The sequence below is a fragment of the Meleagris gallopavo genome, chromosome 5 (genome assembly GCF_000146605.3).
Source record: "Meleagris gallopavo isolate NT-WF06-2002-E0010 breed Aviagen turkey brand Nicholas breeding stock chromosome 5, Turkey_5.1, whole genome shotgun sequence".
In the NCBI taxonomy this organism is placed as follows: Eukaryota; Metazoa; Chordata; class Aves; order Galliformes; family Phasianidae; genus Meleagris; species Meleagris gallopavo.
This window is the reverse complement of record NC_015015.2, coordinates 28,028,336-28,038,750: the sequence shown is the minus strand read 5'-3', so window position 1 is coordinate 28,038,750 and position 10,415 is coordinate 28,028,336. Positions and strand designations below refer to the sequence as shown.

At 37.2% G+C, this 10,415-nt stretch overlaps 1 protein-coding gene across 1 annotated transcript; it reads left to right on the top strand.

Moving 5' to 3' along the window:
- Window positions 1-7,684, top strand: EIF2S1 (eukaryotic translation initiation factor 2 subunit alpha). Its single transcript, XM_003206500.3, has 7 exons — window positions 1-242; window positions 1,150-1,229; window positions 2,024-2,175; window positions 3,757-3,863; window positions 5,742-5,839; window positions 6,686-6,829; window positions 7,166-7,684. Exons 1-7 carry the CDS (start codon window positions 2-4, stop codon window positions 7,289-7,291), a joined length of 948 nt encoding a protein of 315 aa, XP_003206548.1. The 5' UTR covers window position 1; the 3' UTR covers window positions 7,292-7,684.
- Window positions 7,685-10,415: the final 2,731 nt, after the last annotated feature.

Below are 10,415 nucleotides of genomic sequence, written 5' to 3'. Positions count from 1 at the left end.
AATGCCAGCACTAAGCTGTAGGTTCTACCAGCATAAGTTTCCAGAGGTGGAAGATGTAGTGATGGTCAATGTTCGATCCATTGCTGAAATGGGTGCTTACGTCAGCCTGCTAGAATACAACAACATCGAAGGCATGATCCTTCTCAGTGAGCTGTCCAGAAGACGTATTCGTTCCATAAACAAACTCATCCGCATTGGAAGGAACGAATGTGTGGTGGTCATAAGAGTTGACAAAGAGAAAGGTATTTGGGGATGTATGGGCTATATCAAGATAGAATTCATAAAGAGAAATGCGGACAAACTGGGCTGCTTAAGTATGAGTAGTTTTGCCAGGAGTTCTTTGTGTGAGGCACTTAAGCTAAATAGACCATCATCCAGCCATCTGATGTTTATGACCATTTTTCCCTTTGCTTATTGGGTTAATGAAGGTCAGTCACATCACCAAAGATTTGCTTAAATGGGTACTCGCCAGCTCAGTGTTTGGTCAACAAACTGTAGTGGAGTTTCTTTTTGATATCTGTGCAGATTTTAAGTCCTGACTGAAGAGAGAAAGGTCATCTAACGTAGTAGTAGAATGTAATGCTTGCAGTCTGTCCTGTGCTGCAGTGTCTTGAATCTTGCCTATAAAATTAATCATATGTATGTAATTATTACGTGCATTCTATAGAAGGTCACAAATTGATTTTTCCTGTGTTCTGAACATTCGAATCTTTGACTTTAAAGTGTTTTTTTAAATATATTTTCTATTTAGGGCATGGTTTTTGAGCTTAGTTCTTTGCATGCTAGTGTGGTTTTTACCAAACCAGTGTTCAGTGACAGAAAAAGGGGATCCCAAATTGATGAAATACTATGCAAATTTCTTCTGAGTTGGGAGGGAAATTATTAAGGCACAAGCCTACAAGAATACAATAGAATAGTTTCTCTGTTGTAAGCATTTGCAGCTGAAAGAATAAGTTGATACCTTAATTTGGATTATGATTTGGTCAAAATCATTAACCTTCAGTTTTGTTACTTTCTTTAGCAGCTGATAGGGATAGTGTAGGCAGTGGGCAAGTCTTGAGCCAGAGCATTTGTTACACCTTTCACATGAAGCAGTTAGACTTGGTTTGTGTGGTGTCTGACAATTCCAAAATGGTTTTTCCCCGGTAGGTTATATTGACCTGTCAAAAAGAAGAGTTTCTCCAGAGGAGGCAATCAAATGCGAAGACAAATTCACAAAATCAAAGACTGTAAGTTGCTTTTCTGTGTTCTGGTACTGTATGCTGCTGTCTTCTTTCCTGAATGACCAAAGTACATAGATGTAACGCAGCATGAGGTTGTATTCTCATTTATTAGGCATACTCTGATTGTCATTTCCCATGTAATATATAACCAGTCTGTCTGAGTGCTGTGGAAAACTGATTATTACGTAATTAATAGATCAAGTAAGGTGACAGTTGAAAATCTGTATTAAAAGGATGACATTTAAATGCTAGAAATCCAGAAACATCCTAGTTTAACACATCAGGCAAATTTTATTGGAGAAGGATGCAGATAGTTTAAGGCATTGCATCTCACCCTTATTGCTCTGTGGTCGTAGGTTTCTGAAAGGAATGCTTACTGTTATTTATTAATTTGACTCTGATTTTTTTTTAAATGTACGAGTATACTGAGTCTTTAACAACCTGATTATACTTCATCTGTCAGTTTCCGTGGGATAATTATTTTGACTTCGTAATTGCACAGCTGAAGTTTAGATTAATGAAGTGCTTTTGATGTTTTGTGGGCACGTAGAACTCTGTAATTAATTGTTAAATATAGGGAAAGATTGTTTTGCAACGTCATGCAGTATTTAGAATCCAAACACTGAATCATTGATATTTTTTACAGTGTTTTTATCAACTATTTGGGGTCTGGGTTGTCGTCTGCAGGACTGAGCTTTATGCTGCACAAACTGAGTAGGAGTTGGTCATTATGTGAGAGTGGATAAGTGAGGGGGAGGGTTATTCCATTTTTTTTTTTTAACATCCCTTTTGTGTTCAAGGTGTACAGCATTCTTCGCCACGTTGCTGAGGTGTTGGAGTACACGAAGGATGAGCAGCTTGAGAGTCTGTTCCAGAGGACTGCCTGGGTATTTGATGACAAGTACAAAAGACCGGGATACGGTGCTTATGATGCATTCAAGCATGCGGTCTCGTAAGAACGTTTTTTGTCTTTAGTGATTTATTTCATAATGACAAGGAATTATTTTCTGGAATAGATACATCTTAATTTTTTTCAAGGATCAATCAGTTGAGAAGAATGTGCTGCTTGAGTACACTTATTGATTCTTGATCTCAGTCTTCCAGTTGCTTAGTGTAGTTATCTCTCACTACTTTGTTCAAGTTTCCAATGCTCTTGAGAAAGAAGACTCGAGTTGTTTTCTTATCTGTCTTTGAATATCAAATTTTGCCTAAGTTAGTCTTCTAAAAGCAGTAACAGAATTTGATATGGATGAATATTGAGGCACTCACTGAAGAATGTGTTTAAGAGGAAACAGATTATTACAAACACTGAACAGATTTATATGGCTACAGATGAACCTGTGATGTTTCTAGTAGAAGCAGCAGCACTAATACTGGTTTCTCTGTCAGAATTTACCTGTTCTTAGACTGCATCAGGTGTTCTTATCATGTATAGCTCTGTCTGAAGAGATTTCAGTTTGCTGCTCATTTGTCTGTCACCGGCAGAACTTTTCTTTTATAAATGCAGCAGATGGGTTTGTTGGTTCCTTGCACATCCAAACTGAAAGAATGAAAATAGGATGATGAGTTTAGAAATGGAATTACAAACAGAAGAGTTGGAAACAGTGATTCTAAGCGAGTATGCACCAAGATTGCTTGTTGTTGATATTTTTTATTTATGATACTTTAATTTACTTTCGGAATGAAGTTATTTGGCTTCCCTCTAAAGATTCTGTAATAAAATTGGCAACAAAATAAATTTTTCAATAAGCGCTTCCAGTTTTACTTCTTACAGCACCAAAACCCTTGAGAGGAGCATCAGTGTAACGCTAGATGGCAGTGATAAGATTGTAGGAAACCATACTGAGTCAAAGAAGCAGGGCACTTGGCAGTATTTTTCATTAGCTTAAAATCATTTTTTGTTGTTTTGGATAAGAGAAAACAGCTACAGGCCTTAGAGGAGCTGCTTTTTTATTTTCTAATTTCAGAGAGATTTGGGATAAAACTAATATGGCAATAAAGAGAAAATGACAGCATGTGAAAAAATTTTATCTTTTCTTCAGCTGTGAATGTAGCCAGCAGATAGATCTCTCTGTGATCCAGTTACTGTTAAAAATTATTAAAGAGTAATGTGTTACTTTGTAGAAAGATGGGAATCTTTCTTTTGTATGAAAACTCAAAAACCTCAGGCTCATTGTGAGTTTATCTTCACATTGGAGGAAACATAAATGGCAACAGTTAGATGTGTTTCTCATTCTATATATAGTGTACAAGGCAGTAGACAGTACTGTTTCTTTGGTTGTTTGATTTCTTAGAGGAAAGAGGCAGACGAGGTAAACTGTCTGCTTTAAGTGCTTCCATTATAAAATACACTGTAAACAGATTTATTTTATTTTCTTCCACTATTTCAGCAGTCTCTTAAGAAGTTTGTGTGTTCTCTTTGCTAATAGATCCACATGATTATGTGTAAGAATATTGAAATAATGTCAGAGGTTCATGTTGTGTCGTATCTCACTTCAGTACAACTTCTGTGCTGTTTCTTGTCTTGGCTCAGAGATCCTGCCATCCTGGACAGCTTAGATCTCACAGAGGAAGAGAGGCGTGTATTGATTGACAATATTAACAGACGTCTGACTCCACAAGCAGTCAAAATCCGAGCTGGTGAGTTCTTTCCAGATCATTACTGAATAGATTTTTGACACTTTAAGTAGGCTGTATCTTGTAAACTATAAATTCATTTCAGACTAGTGGCTCGTGGTGCTGAATTTTGAGAGAAGCTGATCTTTTAGAATTAAGCTGTGTTCATTGGGAAGTGATAGCAGAATGTCTGTATGGATCCTGACTCCAAGTCCAAGCTGGTTTGACTTTCCCACTGCTCCCGCACTCCACGTGCAGATTCCTTGGGACACAGAAGTAGTTCTAGTGTATGAAATCATGTTGCACTGGCACACAAAATACTTAAATATAGATATTACTGAATCCGTAAAAAGATATTTTTTTTCTCATCATTGCAAGTGTTAAATTCTTTTGTTCCCTATTAGGGTGATTGATCTTTGTGTGCATGGCTAGGTCAAATGTCCTGTCCAATTATACATAAACGGAGATGATTAGTTCTGACTTTCCTCCAGTTGTATTTCTTGCTGGTTGAGTGCAAACCACTCAGCTGGACACATTAGTTTAAGCCAGGCTTGTGTGTAATGTATTCATAAAGTTTGAGCATCTTTGTCTCAGTAGCTCAGTGTTGGTGCAGAACAAGCATGCAGCTCCAGTCTACTTAAGATGCTATAAAACTGTAGATCTGGTTATACAGTTAACCAAACAGCTTAAAAGCATACTTGCCATTAAACATGTAGTCAGTGAGCAGTGTTGTGTTTTTAACTGCATTCAGAAATTGTCTTTGCTCTGCGAGTGTACACTGAAGAGCAGTGACACTTACTGGTTGCTATGGAGGGAAAAAAAGATATTCCATATCCATGTGACAGTCAAGTTAAAGAAGGGAGCACAGAAAGTAAGATCATGAAAATTCTACCTATTATTTTAGATCACCAGGAGTTAACTAAACTTCAAATATGCGAGTAGGATTTGATGGCCATGAAGAATGGAACTGCTAATGTAAACAACAGTTGGCTTAGCTTTGAAAATAAAGTATTTGAAGGGCATGTTCACATACTTTCTTGCCTGTTTTGTTCTGGTGGTCTGAGCTTATTTGTAATTCAAGCATACAAATTTTCCGTTGGCTTATGGTCTCATCCTGAGGCTGAGGCTGACTGGGTTGCTTTCCTGGGAATATGTTTGGGTTGTAGCTGAGAATTAGGGTGTTACTGTCAGTCACCTGGGAGGGATATTAACTCCTCTGTAGAAGTAACCTCTCGCACCATTGCTGCATAGATTTTAAAAAAGAAAAATAAAAATCTTTTAAAACTAATTAGGAAATTATAGATGTGACCAACACAAGCCTAGGCCTTCATTTCCTTTCCAAATGTTTATAAAAAGCTATAGCTAGCTATTATTTTAACTGTATCTTAATATGACTTATCTTCAAAATAATAAGAATTCTCCATGTTTCTAAGGTGATGTTTTTATTGTAGTTGTTGACAGACTTCTTTGAATTTGTGGCTGTGCACTTTCTCAAGTTTTGATTTTCCTGATAGATCTTTTGTTCCTTCAGTACTTATTCCTTGATCTCTCCATGTTAAATATATCATTGTTCTTGAAGAAGAACAATTAAATGCATCACTATTATCCTGTTGAATTTATTGGGCAGGGAGTGAGTGAATGAGTGCATAATTTCTTACCTAGAATTTTCAAAGCACAATGTCAAGTGGTCTAATCCAAAGAATTTAAGACATCTACATCAGCTTACAAGCCAAGAAGTTGAAATACTACTTCTATTTTGGAAGATACTGAGGGTGTCATTGTGAGTAAACATTGGTTGCTAAGAAATTGTATTAAAGGTTAAGTTAAAAAAAAGAATTAAGTTTCTACAGCTTCTGATAACTTTAAAGTTAATTTCTATTAATTTCTATTAATCTGTCCTAGATATTGAGGTTGCATGTTATGGTTATGAAGGTATAGATGCAGTGAAAGAAGCTCTGAGAGCAGGATTGAACTGTTCCACAGAGAACATGCCCATTAAAGTAAGTGTCTGTCTTAATTGTGAAATTCAAAGCAAAGCTTTCAGTACTGTGCAGTTGTCACAGTCACACAGCTGAGGGAAGCTGGGTCCTTGCTTCCTAGTTTTCCTGTCTAGCACATACACAAGACTTCTTTTCTGCTATGTGATCCCAGTTGTTCCTGTGACTGTGCTGTGGCTTTTCAAGTTCATTCCAAGATCAAGAAGCTGTTTTTATTCTCTTCAATTAATTGTCTACTATTTGCATACTAAGTATTTACTGTTCCTTTATATAGCTTTACAGCAGGTAGAGAGCAAAAAACTTTATTTTCAGAAACAAGACTTTGTAAGGAAAGGAATATAAGGAATATTTTGTCCACATATGTTTGGAAGAAGGGCTGCTCATACCTAAGTATAAATTTTCCACTCCAAACACTGTAGGTTATTCAGTGTGTTACTACTGAGTGTTTTGAAAAATCTTACAAGTGCTTGAAAATATTTTCTTACAATGATTTTTTTATAACAAAATAAATAATGTACCCATCCAGTTGTCTTTAGAGGGGAAAAAAAAAAACAACCCACCTATTGATTGTCACAGTCTTCTAATTGAAAAATTAGTGATAGACTGCTTTAAAGGTGTGGGAGTTGGTATTCTCAGCAGTATTTGTCTAAATGAGCATAACACGTAGGAATAATTGTTTTTTGTACCAGGAATTAGACAGTCTGTGTGGTTTTTTGTGTGCTATTTTTTTCCAAGTTATGCATGCTTTCAGAAACAGCTTTTCTAATGGGAAAATGTTTATTTTCTTCTACTGAGCATGTTTTACTGCTGTTTATTTGGTTTTCTTTTCCTCCCTATGATGTGCAATAGATCAATCTGATAGCTCCTCCTCGGTATGTGATGACTACTACAACACTGGAGAGAACTGAAGGACTCTCTGTTCTGAATCAAGCCATGGCTGTCATTAAAGAGAAGATTGAGGAGAAGAGAGGAGTCTTCAATGTGCAGATGGAGGTGAGAACACTTTGCGTTCTAGAATGTAACTGATTTACTTCATTATACTTTGCAAGTAGAGTAAGATCCGTAGCACTAGGAGAAGTTTTAGCAAAAGGCATTAGGGAACTTGGAAAAAAAATAATTAAAGCATAAAGTTCAGTATTCCTGAAATAATCGAATGACCAAAAATTCTATGTTTCTTCTGTTTTAATAAACAATCTCTGGATACACATTTTATTTCTTGATCTAGAATCAGAACCACCAACCTTAATTTTCTTTTCCTTCTCAATCTGCAGACAGTGTTTTTTAATTGTTTTTCATGTTTTTTTTTGTTATTGTTGGTTTTTTTTTCAGCCTAAAGTTGTTACTGACACAGATGAGACTGAGCTTGCAAGGCAATTGGAAAGACTGGAGAGGGAAAATGCTGAAGTGGATGGAGATGATGATGCTGAGGAAATGGAAGCAAAAACCGAAGACTAAATACTCTGGGATATTCAGAAGAGAAAGCATATGAAAAGTTAGAGACCCCATTGCAAACACTCTGGACTAAATGTTTCCAGTATTGAAAACTTCAAATGCAAACACTTGAAGTATGTTACTGGTTTTAAAAGACCAATAAAGCATCTCCTGAGTAACATTTGATGCAGCAACTTACAAATTGAATCCTTCAAAAGAAAGGTGCCAAGTCATATTCAAGACACAAATCTCACGACCAGAGGGAGGCTGCAGCTCCACGTTTAACACTTAAATACTTAACAATTCCAGATTGGTGATTGCAGCTTCTATAGGCACGAAAACCACACAGGTTGAACAACTCTAGACAGGATGTATTTGAGCAAATATCCAATAAAGTTCTGGGCTATGTAACCTGAAGCTTCTTTTTTTTTTTTTTTTTTTTAATCTCTTGTTAAATTGCCTGGAGAGCTATCATCAGTTGGTGATTCCCCTTTAATGCTGAAAAGGGAATACCGAAAAGGGCCTCCTTGTTTAAAATCAAGGCAAGAATTAGCGGAATCATGTTTTGGTGTTTTTGTGTGTGTGTTTGTTTGTTTTTTACAGGTTTGTTGATGTAGATTTCTTTAGAGGAGTGTTTTTCTTCTGCATTTAGGTACTCAGATGTTACAGCTCCAATAAGTATAGTTGATAACAGAAATATAGTTACTTTGTTCCTGTATGTGAATATAGCAGGAGCTTTAATGAATTTATTCATACTTCAAAATAGTGCTGTATTCTGAGCTAACTGTTGCATGACCTTCCAAGTCCATGTGTGCTAAATCTAGTTTACGCTGGGCTGAACTGTTTATCTCCTCAAAAGAGAAGAAATGAGATGGGCTTTCCATAAAGTGGGAAAAAACCTCCAGTTTGCCCTTGCCTGTGGGAATTGAGAGGACAGTTCTTTTTAAAAATGAAACTTGTTCAAATTGCTGATTTTTTAATGGATTTTTTTCATAGTTGTATCCTATATTGCACATCTTTTTTCCTTATTTTGTGCTGCTTCAGGAGTAAATGCATGAAAAAATGCATTTTTAGATGTTAGGACAGCCTTGTCATGTTTAAAGTTGTATTCTGCATATCTGATAACTTTTTGGTTTTCTTCCTCAATTCACTAAAACAGTGAATTGACCTCTGTTACTCACAATATGTGAGTGCTCTGACAAAAGAACAGAGTATTTAAGAAGTAAATATCTTCCTGTGATCTGTACTGAGGTAATGCTGTGAAAAACTGCATTGAAAATGAGCCAGCCTTACTTGTAATAGTGTTAGCAAGGGATTACAGTTAATGTTGCCTTTAGGAGCTATTTTGCTGTATTAATAGGTGGGCATTGTTTCTGTCAGTAACTGACTGGATTGCAGTAGCTGGAAGGAGGAGCTCTGATGTGGCTGATGTAAGGCTGCTAGCAGGGTACCTGAGGCAGCACTGAGCACAGCTTCATTCTACTGCGTTGGTTTGCATGTCAGTGCCTTGGGTAGCCTGTTGAGTTGAGGAACCTTAGCACTTGTTTCCTTCTGTCTCAGCCAGCCTGTTTGGTGTGTCTGTGTTTTTGCCTACCAAGCACTTCGGTAAGTGTTACGGGCTTTGTGTGTGCTAATCTTTGTGGAGTGTGAAGTCATGTATTCCTGTTGTTCATTAGCAGCTGTGCTGCCTGCTAGACTGTAATTGCAGGACCAAAGTCTCTGCTACAGTGCTCATGTAGTCAACTGAAGGGGAAGGTGTGGATGTAACTGTAGCATCAGATGTGAGGATCTCAGCTTGATTTTCATTTCTCAAATTAGTTTTGTAAGCTTGGCAATTTGATAACAGTTTTGCTTAGGGAATCCTTTAAGGAGTCATTAATACAAAGAAACACAAATGTTAGATGGGATCAAGCACACCATCTGGTAATGCAGTCCTATATCCTGTTTCTGATTAGAGGAAGTAGTGGCTGCTAACGGAGGAGTGTCCAGCTTTCATGGGGTGGTTGTATTTTGTTTAGCTCTCAGTAGAGTGAAAATTCCTTGCTTTATTCTTGTTGGATTCTGGCCTTCATTATTTTTCAGATGCAGTGGAACTGGCATATTGTTCTTTGTAGCCAGATCTGTGTTTAATTTCATAGATTTTTTTGGTCCAGAGAACAGACAGCTGAACAGCTGTTTTCAAACACTGCCATGTTTATACAGCTAATTTACAAATGCTCTTGCATCAGAATACTCAGGAACATTTGCCATCTTCCACTTTCATCTAGAAATGTTTCATCTTTTTTTTTTTTTTTTTCCATTTTATTTCATCCCTAATCCACTAAGGAACTAAAGATTTAATGGCATCCTACACCAGGGGGCAAAGTCTCAGCATTTTAAGAAACTGGGAAAACCTCAAGTATGTAATCCCCCAGTGTGATGCTGTTTACATCATAATATGCAATGGGAACTATAGAGCATGAAATGGGAGAAGTCCTTCGGGTGGGTTCTCCTCATCCTTTTCTTGTTGGGAGACTAAACGGGAGGCACCAGTAATAAAATAAAGCAATCTGTGTTTCCCTTCAATCATGAGCCTGTGATCCTGAAGCTGCAGACAGCTGTTCCTGGCCATCCTAACGCAAACTCTCTAGGATATGATGTATTTTGTGGTCACTTGAAAAGGAAAAAATTGTCTGCCACTCAAAATATTATGCTGACGTATGGAAAACACTGTTTGAATGGATCTGAGGAAACAAATAGTCCTTATGGTGATTTTCAAGTTCTGCCACAGGCTTAATTTTTTATGGCTTTCTAGATTTATATAGTTCAAAGCTCATCCTTTTCTTCTGAGAGACTTAAATGCTTGAACTTGCCTTCCCGGCACATGCCTCGGTATGACAGGCACATGCTATAGTATGATCTACTGACCCATTTCACAGTGTGTGACCCTTTTCCTACAAAGCTGAGAGATCTGTTATTACTCAGCCTCAGGGAGCAATCTATGGACAGTCGGTTAGCCTTGCATAACCTCTACAGAATGGGGAGGGTTGGATACGTGCGTATTACAAATATCCCAAATATCGAAGAAGTACTTCCAAGTGTTAGAGTAAGTAAAGGCTCCTGTCTATCAAAACTACATGGTATGGAACCTGTTGCTTGCTGACCAGTG

What these genes read in the sequence shown, in the direction of transcription:
- EIF2S1 (XM_003206500.3), top strand. Translation starts at nt 2, where the DNA reads ATGCCAGCACTAAGCTGTAGGTTCTACCAGCATAAGTTTCCAGAGGTG. An exon ending in AAGAGTTGACAAAGAGAAAG is followed by an intron (nt 243 to 1,149) that starts GTATTTGGGGAT and finishes TTTCCCCGGTAG; the next exon opens with GTTATATTGACCTGTCAAAA. An exon ending in GCATTCAAGCATGCGGTCTC is followed by an intron (nt 2,176 to 3,756) that starts GTAAGAACGTTT and finishes GTCTTGGCTCAG; the next exon opens with AGATCCTGCCATCCTGGACA.